Source organism: Sinocyclocheilus rhinocerous, unplaced genomic scaffold, assembly GCF_001515625.1.
Source record: "Sinocyclocheilus rhinocerous isolate Xijiao unplaced genomic scaffold, SAMN03320098_v1.1 scaffold1213, whole genome shotgun sequence".
Taxonomy (NCBI): Eukaryota; Metazoa; Chordata; class Actinopteri; order Cypriniformes; family Cyprinidae; genus Sinocyclocheilus; species Sinocyclocheilus rhinocerous.
Window position 1 is genome coordinate 216,362 of NW_015625600.1, and position 14,065 is coordinate 230,426.

The following is a 14,065-nucleotide window of genomic DNA, read 5'->3' on the forward strand; positions in this document are numbered from 1 at the left end:
CCCCGGCCAGGGCCCACCAATGCCAGCCGCTGCTATAGGTGAGCCCCTCCCCCAATCCCGTCGGCACCTGTGCAAAGTCCGTCCCGGACAACACCAGCATTCCCGTCCTGCCCGTTCACCTGTGTGTCTGTGGGGCTTCAGCATGGGTCACAGAATTGTTAAGATTGGGGGATTGGTGGTGGTGGTGATTGTTATTTTGGGTGGTGGGTTTGTGCTGCTTCAGTTTAAATCAATGCACTGTGGAGAAGTCTCTGACCTTCCTGGATGTTTTTCTCATAATTAATAAAGAGAGTATGGGAATGGGCCTTTAACTTGCGGTCACATTGACTTTTGTATTTTTGTTTGTGAATTCTGCAGGCAAAAACATCATCAATCGGAATCTGCGCAATTGGTAATTTCACTTGAGGTGAAAAATCCCATGCAGATTTCGCATTGGATTCGGGTTTTTTGCACTTTGAAAAAACTAATTAATTTACTAATATATAAACTGGATTTACTAATGTAAGTATGCAAGCCCATTTCCGCCACTGTTTACATCGCGCAATTCTGACTTTTTTTCTCAGAACTGTGTGATATAAACTCGCAATTGCGAGTTTAAAAGTCCAATACAGAAGAAAAAAAATACAATTTTCTTACAATTGCGAGTTTAATAAAGTCAGAATTGCAAGTTTATTCTAACTTTATAACACGCAATTGCAACTATATCACATGATTCTGACTTTATAACTTCGCAATTACGAGTTTATATCACACAATTCTGAAAAAAAAAAAGAATTGTGAGAAAAAGTTGCAATTACCTTTTTTACAAGCTTCCATTTGTAAAGCTTCTTGTTTTGGAAGTGACTTCTGAGAAGTGGTGCTTCATGCATCGCTACACTAATAGCTATGTTTCCATCACCCTGTTTTTATGCGCATTTTGAAGTATCGCATCAGAAACGAGTGATGGAAACGGCAAATTTCGAATAAAAATCCCTTAATTCGCAAAAAAGTTTTTACGCTCGCTTGAGGTGGTTTTTGACTTGTGCGAAAAAAGGGTTAATGCGAATAAAAGGAGATGGAAACGCATTTGCCAAGTAAATTCCTCCATGCGCATCAAAAAAAGTCATGTGACTGCGCTATGGGAGGGCAAAACCTAACCAGTGGACCAATCTCGTTCCTCAGCATCTGAAATGTTATGGTCATTTTGAAATGTCCGAGCAAAGTCTGTCATCAACATATTTCTGTATAATTGCCTCCCAGAACTGTTACACGACTGTGTTCCCAAACAGCAGCATCCACCTCCAAAAGCAATGACCGCATTTATTTAGTTTTGTCTGCTCGCTCTGAGGCGCAAGTAATTTATTATATAGGCCTATGAAAATTATTATATTCAGGGGTTTCTCCTACTTTTCATAGTGATATATAGCCTAGCGCCAGTTCTACCAGGAAGTGACGATTTTGTTCTCTTTGACTCGTTGGATGGAAACGGTGCTTTTAAAGTTAAAGTTAAATTCACAACTTTGGATGGAAACCCGGCTATTGACAATGAACCTACTTTGCCTGCGAAATTTCACCAAAGTATCACTAATGTGACCATTTCTTGACATGGAGAAACTCTGCATCTAGAACCCAAAATATCATAGAAACTTTAGGGTGTGCTCTTTTGAATAATGCAGCCACCTAGCAACCACCCAGAATATCGTCATAGCAGCGCCTTAGCAACCACCTTCAAAAATCTAGCTTTGTGTTGGTGAGTCAGAGACTTCCTCATTACTGGTTCTTGTGAAAGATCCACTGTTATCCTTCTGCTTTGCATCTTCCCAATGATGTGTTATCCAGTGCATTGATGTGATGATATACGGTATTAATCAGCATCTTATTGCATAATTCTGTTGATTAGAACAGGAGGTTTCACTGGCTCCATCAGGACACAGCTGGGATGAGATGTTTTTATTGTGTTTATATCATATGTCACTGGTGAAGGCTTTTGGTGCCACAGTGATGTTTGTCCACTGTGTTTGTTGTTCGCTTAGTTCCGGCCATCACTGTCAGGGTGAGCGTGTCTCTCTAGGGCTTCACTGTTATCTGCTACTGTCAACAGGAAATGTCCCTATAGAGGAAATACCATCTGCCCTCAGTGCCCTGGCAGTGTAAACACACAGGACTATATTACAAAACTCCAAAACATGATACTATTTCTCATACTAACTTTGTGCATTTTATTGCAGGTCATGTTGTTTTCGTCTGAGGTTGGGTTTCTCACACCCAGATTTTCTTTGTGAATCTGGTGAAACATGTGCAGGTCATATTTATATTGAAGCTTGTTTCCATCACGGGATTAAAAATTAATTAAATAAATAAATATAATGGTTAATTGCAACTTGTCTCACAATTCACACTTTTTTTCTGACAAGTCTAAGTTTATATCTCACAATTCTGACTTTTTTATTACAATTTAGAATTGCGAGATATAAACTTGCAGTTCTGAGAGAAAAAGTCAGAACTGTGACATATATACTGTACCTACAATTGTGAGAAATAAATCAGAATTGTGTGATTAAAAAGTCGCAGTTGCCTTTATTACCAGTATATATATATATATATATATATATATATAATTTTATTTTTTATTTTTTTCTTCCTGTGGTGGGAAAAAAAAACAGAATTGCATGATGTAAACTCAGAATTGTGATATGTAAACTCATAATTTTGAGGAAAAAGGTGGAATTGTGAGATGTAAAAAAAGTCAGAATGCTGAGTTTATATCTTGAATTTTTTATTTTTTTTTTAATTGTGAGAAAAAAGTCAGAATTTTGAGATAAAAAGTTACAATCACAACATCAATAATAATCTTCAACATCAGTAATAATAAGAAATGTTTCTTGAGCATCAAATCATAATGTTGGAATGTTTTCTGAGAGTTTATATTTCAGGATTGCAAGACAAAAAGTCTTTGAGAAGTGAGATGAAAAAGTCACCTTTTTTTTTTATTATTCAGTGGCGGATATATTATATTACATTACATTTTTTAAGCTCGAAATCAAAAGGGAAATAACTTATAACTATATAATATAATATGTCCTTAGCCATCTTCAGGAATTAAAAACAAACACATGTCTTCCATCTTTATTTGACCCTCTAACTCTAGCACTCTATATTCTATTTATATTCTTTATAAAAAAAATTATAATAATTAAATTAAAAAAACTAACACTTGCTTCTCTAATCTTTTTGCATTCTATAGAATTGCGATAAACTTGCAGTTCTGAGAGAAAAAGTCAGAACTGTGACATATATACTGTACCTACAATTGTGAGAAATAAATCTGAATTGTGTGATTAAAAAGTCGCAGTTGCCTTTATTACCAGTATATATATATATATATATATATATATATAATTTTATTTTTTATTTTTTTCTTCCTTTGTTGAAAATTTAGGTGTTCAACCGCGGGTGTTAAGAAATAACTTATATATAATATAATATGTCCTTAGCCATCTTCAGGAATCGGCTAAAAACACATGTCTTCCATCTTTATTTGACCCTCTAACTCTAGCACTCTATATTCTATTTATATTCTTTATAAAAAAAATTATAATAATTAAATTAAAAAAACTAACACTTGCTTCTCTAATCTTTTTGCATTCTATCTATTTGTTTTCTTTTTATTTATTATACAATTATAATTCTGACTTTCTGACTTCTGATTAATAAAAGCAAAAAAGGCCTCTAACACTAGCTTGCTCTATTCTTTTTCTATTCTATCTGTTTTCTTTTTATTTATTATGATTTTAATAAAATAAAAAAAAAAAACCTTGCTATGTGTACTGCATTAAGCTAACTGAAACTTATAGCACTTGCATATCATTGCTCTTTTGTTGATTTTGATTGCTTCCATTGTCCTCATTTGTAAATCGCTTTGGTGAGAATTTTTTTTTTTCCAGTCTCACTACTGTAACAATTTTTTTTATTTCGTAGTGATAAAAAACTAATATAATTACTTATAATTTGGGAGGTGGGGTTGCCTTACAGTAAGTGTTCTGAAGGAAAATATTTGCTTAATTTTCATGAAAATAATGTCAAGAATGTTTTGTTGATATGAGAAAAATGCTTTGTTGGCTTGAGAAAAACGCTTCACTTTTTTTTTTTGCCAAAAATGTATGAAATATGACCTGGAAATGTGCCTGCCATGTTTGAATCACTCTTCTACCTATTAGTTAAACTATTAAATCTTAGGAAGCTTTTCTTGTCTGCTGTATGCATGTCATTCACTGCTCTCATCTGGATTTTCTCTTGTCTTTGTACCTTCTTCTCTGGGAACGAACAGCTGTGGCTGCTGGGCCAGGTCTCGGGCCCATCCCCATGTCGCAGTTCGGCACGATATCTCGACAGATCTCCAGACACAGCTCCACCACCTCCTCCGTCTCCATGGTTTCTGCCACGGGTACATACCGCCGAGCGCCATCCGTCTCTTCCCAGTTCTCCCTGCAGCAGCCGCACGTTAACGGGGGCACAATTGCAAGTAAGAGACGGAGAATGAAACGCAAATATACAGACACACACTGTACAAACTCACAGCCAATATAATCACATCTGGAGTTCCTTCGCCACAGTTTCATTCCTTTAAATTCAGCCCTGGCTAGGTGAAAGCCATATATAAGCGTCATAATACCCGGGTATTTTTAGGCGCATTCTGTCTGCGATGAAGGGAACAGCCTGTCTCTACACACAGGTGTGCGGCCGTACACACTAATGCCATTAAGACCGCAAAAGCCTCAGCTTTATGAGCATTGAGAGCACCGGGCCTGTGGCCACCTGCTTATGAATGGAGATTTATTGTCATCTTCGCATTAAAGCTGAGATTTTAAATCTCACATTCAGATGTCCAGAAGCATTAGAGTGAATGAGCGTCATATCGGCATCAGACATGAATGAGAGAGTATTACTAAAACATTACTGATGATGTTTAAAAGTTTGAGGTCAGCACGATTCTTTTTCTTAAAACAATTGATACTTTGAATTCAGCAAGGATCAAAAGAAATCAAAAGTGACAGTAAATATGTATTCATAGTGTTACATAATCATTCGATTTCAAATGAATGCGTTTTTTTTTTTTACTTTCTATTCATCAAAGTATCTTGAAAAAAAAAAATATATATATATATATATTTTTTTTTTCCCCACAAAAATATTAAGAAATATTGCTTAAGCAGCAAATGGGCATATTAAAATGATGCTGAAAATTCAGCTTTTGCGGTCACAGGAATAAATTACATTTTAAACTATATTACAATAAAAAACTGTTTTTATTATTATTATTTATTACTTAAAGTATTTTTTCACTGTAAAGGCTTTTCACATTTATTTCAATTATTCAGATGGTACTTTTACTGGAAACTTTCTGGACATTTTAGTTCAATTGTTTTAAATCGGAGCACTCAGGCCTGAAATAAACGTGAAAATCAATACAATCTTTAATGGCAATTTCTATAAGAAATGTCTAGTTATGGTAAATTGAAAATAGTATGGTTAAAGGTGGGGTATGTATTTTTTCAAAAACGCTTTAGAAAACGAAGTCGGGCTGAGTACCAAAACAAACTTGTAGCCAATCAGCAGTAAGGGGCGTGTCTACTCATGATGTGGAGGAGAGAGCGCTCAGTGCACGGGACGGACATTAGCCGAGCGACGACAGAAAGATAGAGATGGCGGTTAAAAACAAGAGAGGAAATGCTGTGTGCTTGTGTTTGTGACGGGTGGTGTTCAGTGTCTATGGCCCCTCCTCCTCCACCCATGCCTCAGCTCACCCCACAGATCCCTCTCACAGGCTTTGTGGCCAGAGTACAGGAAAACAGTAAGTCTGACGGCCACATTTCGCCAACGTTTCTCACCCCAGCATGTAGATGTGTTTGCGGTTTGCTGCCCCCATCTCTATTTCCATCCGTCTGTTTGTGCTGTAATAAACATTGTTCATTCTGCAGGTCAAAGTGCACGCGTATTGCCATTGTTCATTCAATACAATTCAAACAATACACTACAATAAAGCCTTTCCTAACACCTAAAGCCTGCAAAACAGTGTCACACATTTACATAAGTGTGTATTGCTTTATGTAACCTAAAAGAGGCTTAATAGACTGTTTGGAGAAAGATTTCTTGAAAGGTTTTCTAATTTGAACATGTTCTACATTCTGGATTACATTGGGATTCAATGGCGATAAAGCGTGTCTCGTTTATAGACTTGATATTAGATACTCTTTCATTCATTCATTGGGCTACATTTGTGTACGGCTTTGTGTTTGATTAATACCCAGCCAGCTTTAGGTAGGGCTAAACCACACTGATGCATCATGGGAAGAATTGAAAGCTTTTAACTGGCCCGGTGTTTTGCCAGTCGTCAGAGCAGCATCGGTTACCTCGCATTCTGTTGACGGTGATGTATATAATACAGGGTCGCATGGACAACGTGTGTCGAGTTGCAGCAAAACATGCACTTTGAGTGCACTTTATTTCTCAGAAAGGTGGATCGGTTTAAGAAGAAGCCGTCATTGTAGGGTTTGTCATAAAAGCACAAAGTGGTTTTTGCTGCCCTCTCGTGATGCATTCTGGTATCGTGATGAGTTTTTGTTGAGGTCGTCTCACACAGACCTTTGACTGAACACAAAGTCTGATCAACTGATCAACCAAGAACCAGCCACATTAACAGGAAGTGATTATTTGATCAAGTACAGTTCATATTGGTTTAATGTGCCCCCAAATATTAAGTCTGCTAAATATTTTAAAATATAAATATCCATTGATATTTTGTGAGAAAAGGTTAGACGTAATAACAATAATGTTATTATTATTATTATTGTTGTTGTTTTATTGGTTAAATTTGTTTAATAATTTTATAATTATACATAATTATTAATTATTATTTTATTATATTAATTATTGTTTTTATCATGTCACTGTACTCAGGACAAAGCAAATTAATTAAATATTATCTGGAGAAAAAAAAAAAATATATATATTTTTTTTAACCTACTGTTAACATTGTATACCTTTAAAACAAAATAATAAAAAATGTCAATCAGTGTTGTTTTATTATCATTGATATAGTATTATAATATTTTATTTTTATAATTAGCTTTTATTTTTATATGTGCAGTTTTCATCTTAATTGAATTTTAATCGTTTTTTGTAGTTGTATGCTTTTGTCTTTTTTTTATAAGTTTATTTTAAAGATTTATTTATTTGTTTATTTATGCATTTATGTATAGCTTCACTAGTTTAACTACTATAACTAGTGGACAAGGAAATATTTCTAATTCATTTGAGTTAATTTTTTTTCATCTAATAGTTCTATTTCAGCATTTTTTGTTAAGAAAAACTATTTTTAATAGTTTTAGTTTTAGTTAATAATAACTCTTCTGCCAGTAGAACAAAATAATCTCATGATTTCCCACCAGACTTTAGAAAGCAATATAAAATGAAAATATGAAATTACAAAAAAAAAAAAAAAAGTTTAAAATATTGTTTAAAAAAAAAGGTTTAGTTAAACTAATCTATGACTTTTTTTTTTTTTTCTCATACAAATTTTCCACGGACCCACAAGCACCTTTTTCTAGTTTGAGTGTGTACTGTGTATTATGTCGTTTACTGAGGAATGATTTCATAGTATTGCTGTCTTTTGGATATTGAATTCAACTCTGTTCCATTTAAATCCTCTTAAGTTTTCATATCTGTGAATAGCTCCATACATATACAGTGATCTCCCTAGATCCATAGATGTGTGTGTGTGTGTGTGTGTGTGTGTGTGTGATGTATGTACACCAGCACTCGGCACAGTATCTCCAGCAGACATGAGTGTTTCAGCAAATTCCCTGTGCATGCATGTCTACTAACTAGTCTGCGTGAGCATGTGTGCATGATGAGCAGCCGGATCGCATGCCCAGCACAAGTCGCCAGCACGGAGCCCATGGATTTATTGTGTGTCTCTGAAGCTGACTGTGTTGTTTGCTTGATGTCAGTTGCAGATACCCCGACTCCTCCCCCTCCCCCTGATGACATGCCCATGTTTGACGAGGCTCCGCCTCCGCCGCCGCCGCCTCCACCAGTCGACTATGAAGATGAAGAGGCAGCTGTAGTACAGTACAGTGACCCTTATGCAGATGGAGACCCTCACTGGGCCCCCAAGTCCTACGTTGAGAAAGGTGAGGTTCTTTTTAACTACTGAAATTTTAATTAATAAAAGTAAAGTAATTTAAAATAAAAGTAATTTATATAATTTTTTTATTGATATTATTTTGTTATTATTACATTTATATTTATTAACATGATTTATTTTTATATTTGTTTTATTTTTATTTGGTGTTGTTGCTATATTTAACATTGTTTATATATTTATTTACACACATACACGTTTGTATACACGTATATTTTTTAAACTTTATTTATTAACATGTAACTTTGTTTGTATCATGTATCATTATTTTTATATTTATTTTATTACCCTTTACACACATGTATACATACTATTTTATTTATTAACATACATATTTCTATTATAGTTTTATTGATGATGTTGTTGATTTTTTTTATGTATTAATAACATTTGTATATTTGACGTTTTATTTATTAACATGGAACTTTATATTAAATATATTATTATTTTTACTATTTACCATTAACATCATTTTAAATTTATAATTATAATTATTATGACATTTATTTTATTTATCAACATATATGTATATGTAATTGATATGATATAAATTGTATATTATATTTTTGAATTATTAGTACTATGAACCATTATTATTTTATGTATTAGCATGTTTTTTTTAATTATATATATAATTTTTTTTTATAATTAAGATTTTTGATTAGTCATTAACATATGTAACTTCTTATATGTAATGAAATTTATTAATACTACGTATATCAATAAAAATATAATAGTTACATGCTATTAAAAATAGCATAATAATAAAGAACTTTATTGAACGTTAGTGTCTTTCATCATATTGTTGTTGCCTAAGAACACCCTTAATGTAGCACACAGTCTGAAGTGGCTTATCGTTTTAATAACTGATATTTCCCATGACTTGCATCTTTGCAGTGGTTGCCATCTACGACTACATCAAGGATAAGGGTGATGAACTGACCTTCATGGAAGGAGCCATCATCTACATCATCAAGAAAAATGACGACGGCTGGTTCGAGGGCGTTTGCAACGGCGTCACTGGTCTGTTTCCTGGAAACTACGTGGAGTCCATCATGCACTATGCCGACTGAAGGGACCGGACCTAAAAACCATACATACCCAATCAATCAGACCACAGTAGAAACCGTGCACAAGCACACGGCTGAATGTTTGTTCCTCACAAATGGAGAATCGTGAAAATCGATGAACTTTACTTTGTGGTGATGGGTGTATGTGGGCAAACGGGATGACCAACTATTCAGAGGAAGTCAGTGTACATAAAATGTCTAGTGAATGTCAATCACAGTATCTTCGACAGTCAATACAACATGTGAACATGTAAAGTAGATGATCGTCTCCGCTTTTATGACATTTCCAACTAAAAGTCGACCATTTATTTGATTTCCTTTACCTCTTCTCTCCATTTACATTTGTTTGGAGATTTTGGATGCAAAAAAAAAAAAATCCCTCATCTTATAAACTAATTCATTTGAGTGTTTCATCTTAAAGCTCCACGTCATTGCCCCAAATGAATCAAAATCTTAACGTAAAGCATGCATACAAAATTTAAATATGTATTATAACCTAAACGTTAAATTCCGTTCTGCTTTCATCTTTGTATTATTTACAGTACACATTTTTTTTTACATATATATATATAGGCATTTGTAGACTTGCTTTTATGCTCAAATTTTTTGTTTAATATTGATATAAAATTCTTTTTTTTTTTTTGGGTAATGAATGCAAAGCACAGAACTTTTTTTATAATTTTTTTCAATAACTCAGTCTCTCTCCACCAATTTTAATATTTTTTAGTTAATGCCACAATGACTAAAGTATTTGCTACAATGAACAAACATGAATTCTGTGTAGATACATAGCTTTAATATTTAGTCTGCAAGGTCTCTAATCAGTACACATCACAAATCTTGCAATGCTGGACTCGACTTTTTTTTGGTGCCATGGTCCTGTAACAAGTAATAGCCGCCGCTTGATTTTACAGTACCAATACCGTGGTTGGTGCATTGAACAATGAACTGAGTGGTATCAGAATCGCAGTCATGAAATCTGAACTGGTCTAGTTACTTAACTCAGGTCTGGCATTAATTCCTCCTTTTTAATTTGTTTTGTCTATTTCCATTCTCTGGGATCGTTAGGGGTCATACAGTCTTAAGAAGCGATTACAGAGATTTCATTAAACTACATCTGACCGCTGTCAGTCATTTCAGGTGTTTAAAGCTAATGCTTTGATACTTTTGTCATAATGAAACATTTGAAGTTTTCCAACTGAATTCCATCTGTGCTGAAGATCGTCTCAGCTCAGAATTTGTATTTATAATATGTTAATTGAAATTTAATTGTACAGTCTTTTATAATAAATCATTCTATGTAAAGTGTGTCTGTTAATTTACCTTTTTTTTTAATTAATGTAGAGCCAGACTCAAATTTACATCTACCATACATGAACCAAATTTAACAGTCATAATAATAATAATTGTATTTGTGACCAAAAATAGATTAATCCTTCAGTTTTATTAAATTGAAGGTCGTTAAAAAATCTTATAGTACAACAAACATCCCAATTAAAAATAGGATCATGAAACTTATATGAAAGTCATTATTACTATACGAAACGGTGTACACATTTTAAAATAAGAGTCCTGGTGTATCTCAGGCTTTTTTATAATTAAAAGTCCCAAAAAATGCATAGTTTTTTGTTTTTTTTTCCTAGCTAATGCTATTTTAGTTACACAGTAAACACGATCTGGCATTTAACTCAACTTTTCTCTGGGCTGCCCGTCACAGGAAGGAAAGACGAAGAACATTAACATTGAGTATATAGATTTATACTAGTATCAGCACAATAATCTGTTTATTTCAGATTACTATGTATAAAACTAAGGGCAGACTAAATATTACGAGCCATTATATTTTTCCTTTTTAAGATGGGAAAATAAGAGTCAAACAGGAAGTTTACTTAAAAAATACCTTATTTAATTATAGTAAATAGTCAGTGAGGTTTAAGGCCTTGCTTGTTATTTAGCACTTGATGCAAAAGTACATTAACAAGAGCATCTTCGACATCAAAGACGTTTGGCCTTTCATAGAGTGGACGGATGTTTAAGCGAGCATCTGTAACGGATCCACATGTGACAGTGGCACCTCCATCTGTGCTACACCTGGAATTACAGTGATTTCACAGAGTTTTTCCTGCCGTATCAGTAAAACACCTCACGCAGAGGTTAACGGAGATTACGGCTCTGTGAGTACAGTACGGTCAAGCATACAGTGACAACAATGTAAATGTGATTCTTTGATCTCTGAAGCCCCGGCGTCCGTCTCTCGTCTCACAGCAGGGCCCTGCAGAGGTGTAGCTGCCTGAGTGTGGAGCTCTGCGTCCAGGCTCACTTGTCCCTGCGCAGCACCAGCTCGGTCAGCTGGATGAGCGCGTCTCGCTCGGTTGACGGCTGCAGCCGGCTGATCTGACGAATGGCCTCTTGGCAGTAGTGTTGGGCGAGGTAGTTAGTCTGTTCCACACCGTCACTCTGTGTGTGTGAACACAGAAAACAAGAGTTCACAGCTAGTTATAGAAACTTCTGTAATGCTACTTCAACTATTCTACTGGGACGAATCACAAGAAACTTCAAGTAAAAAATCAAAAACACGTCGAGAACTAGGATTGACACTTACATATAAAATGAAGGAATGTTTTATGAATCTATTACTTTAAATATGAACATTTTAATCATTTTATTTAAAAATTTTTTTTTATAAATAACAGACAAAGGAATCAATCCAATTATATTACTGACAAATTAACTATTTAAAAGTACGTTAAAGGAACACTCCACTATTTTTTGAAAATAGGCTCATTTTCCAACTCAGTAAATTTTATAAATCTTTTTAAATTAAAATAAATTCACAAAGTTAAAGATTTATTTATGTTTTAGAATGTAGTTAAATAAAACAATAAACCAGTAAAGGAAATAATTTAAAATGAAATTAAATACACATCTTAAATGGAATTTTGAAAAACCACCTGCTTTTCAATTTTCTTTATCGTTGTCAAATGCATTACTTTCTCCATATTTCACCGCAAATCAATTATTTTGCTTTTGCTAACATAACGCAAAAAAACGAAATAAAATAAGGTTATGCAAGTGTATGTAGTATAGCAAGATAATGAGTACATATTATAGGCATACATATTTATGTAATATTTTTCAACTGCTTTCATGACTTAAAGTTTTTATTGACCATATTATAATAAAAAAATATATATATTCTTATGCAATTATTTTTAAGTAAAACAACTTTTGGGGAGAAATTGGCCTTAGTTAGATTAGACACCATATGTGACTCTGGAGCACAAAAGCACTCTTAAGTCGCTGGGGTATATTTGTAGCAATAACCAAAAATACATTGTATGGGTCAAAATTATCAATTTTTCTTTTATGCCAAAAATCATTAGGATATTAAGTAAAGATCATGTTCCATGAAGATATTTTGTAAATTTCCTACCGTAAATATATCAAAACTTAATTTTTGATTAGCAATATGCATTGCTAAGAACTTCATTTGGACAACTTTAAAGGTGATTTTCTCAATATTTAGATTTTTTTGCACCCTCAGATTCCAGATTTTCAAATAGTTGTATCTTGGCCAAATATTGTCCTATCCTAACAAACCATACATCAATGGAAAGCTTATTTATGTCAGAAAAATTTAGGTTTTGTGGTCCAGGGTCACATATAGAATTTAACATGGATGACGAGGCTGTGAGGGATAGACTTACATTCTTAACAATGACACACACTGTATAAAGGTTCTAGATAATGCAATTCTTCTCACCTTCAGGACATATTGCCAAGCTTGATCCACATCTCCATCAGAGCTGAAGCATCTCATTATCATTGCATGCAGCTCAGGAAACTAAAGAGTGAGAGTAGTGTGAATATGGTTGGGAGGACTTTAGAAAAACCAAACTACAGACTGTTACGGTTAAGTTTATGGCTGTCATAAACCAGGTCAACCATTAGATCTGATTCCCCTGATTCTGTACTTCAGAGACGTGAGTTTATATTGTTTGAGCACAGATGTGTTCAGCTGTCGTACCTGTTGACAAGCGAACAGAACGGGACCGGTAGCCAGACCCAGTTTGAGATCGGCAGCTGACGGCTTCCCCAGGAGGTTTGCACTGGAAGTGAAGTCCAGAATGTCATCCACAAGCTGAAAAACACAAGCAAACTTTTCACTTGACTTTTACATGACACAGATTAGGCCTGGGCGATAAAACGGTATCGATATTTATCGACAGTACACCTTCGGTAACGATATACAAAATGTTCGATATAGCACACGATATAAGCACGTGCTATGAGTGACGCAGACAGCACACACAAACATGCTGAATTGAGTAGTGGTCGACCGATATTGGTTTTTTGACAGCCGATGCCGATATCTTGGAAAGCAGTGTGGCCGATATAATTGTATTTATTTTAATTAATATTTAAGAAATTTGAAAATACTTTGTAAAATAAACATACTTATACTTTAGATGACGAAGTATAAATATTTAATAAAAATATCATTAAAAAGGAAGTAAACTGTAACCACCAGAGCACTCTGGGAAGTTTGTGTGCATTGGGAATCATATTTTTTTCAAATAAAGCCAAGGTAACACTCATTTTACATACAGCACACAGTGAAAATGACTTGAATATGACAGTGGGCAAATGCATAAAGGGCAGCATAATTTGAAATCACAAATTTAATGTTTAAAGCATTCAATTCGCACGAACCGAAAGTCACACAGAGAACACGTGATCATGCAGGTCACATGCACACTTCACAAGATCTCACAGCTGGATTATTCGACTAAGTTTGCAAGGTTTGTGAAAT

The 14,065-nt window shown here is 34.3% G+C and overlaps 2 protein-coding genes across 3 annotated transcripts in view; one reads left to right on the forward strand and one right to left on the reverse strand.

Annotated features, from left to right (window-relative positions):
• LOC107758303 (abl interactor 1-like) overlaps positions 1-9,821 on the forward strand; it is a 69,547-nt gene extending 59,726 nt beyond the window's left edge. For both annotated transcript variants that reach the window (XM_016576027.1, XM_016576021.1), the window contains 4 exons: positions 4,307-4,501; positions 5,744-5,830; positions 7,989-8,171; positions 9,080-9,821. In XM_016576027.1, the coding sequence (XP_016431513.1) occupies positions 4,307-4,501; positions 5,744-5,830; positions 7,989-8,171; positions 9,080-9,255 (641 nt within the window). In that variant the 3' untranslated portion in view covers positions 9,256-9,821. The remainder of the gene's footprint in view (positions 1-4,306; positions 4,502-5,743; positions 5,831-7,988; positions 8,172-9,079) is intronic.
• Positions 9,822-11,363: 1,542 nt separating this feature from the next.
• The window catches only part of LOC107758317 (decaprenyl-diphosphate synthase subunit 1-like), a 15,705-nt gene continuing 13,003 nt past the window's right edge, over positions 11,364-14,065 (reverse strand). Inside the window, exons 9-11 of the mRNA XM_016576037.1 lie at positions 13,280-13,393; positions 13,016-13,096; positions 11,364-11,709 (exon numbers count right to left, since the gene is read on the reverse strand). Coding sequence (XP_016431523.1) covers positions 11,569-11,709; positions 13,016-13,096; positions 13,280-13,393 — 336 coding nt within the window. The 3' untranslated portion in view covers positions 11,364-11,568. The remainder of the gene's footprint in view (positions 11,710-13,015; positions 13,097-13,279; positions 13,394-14,065) is intronic.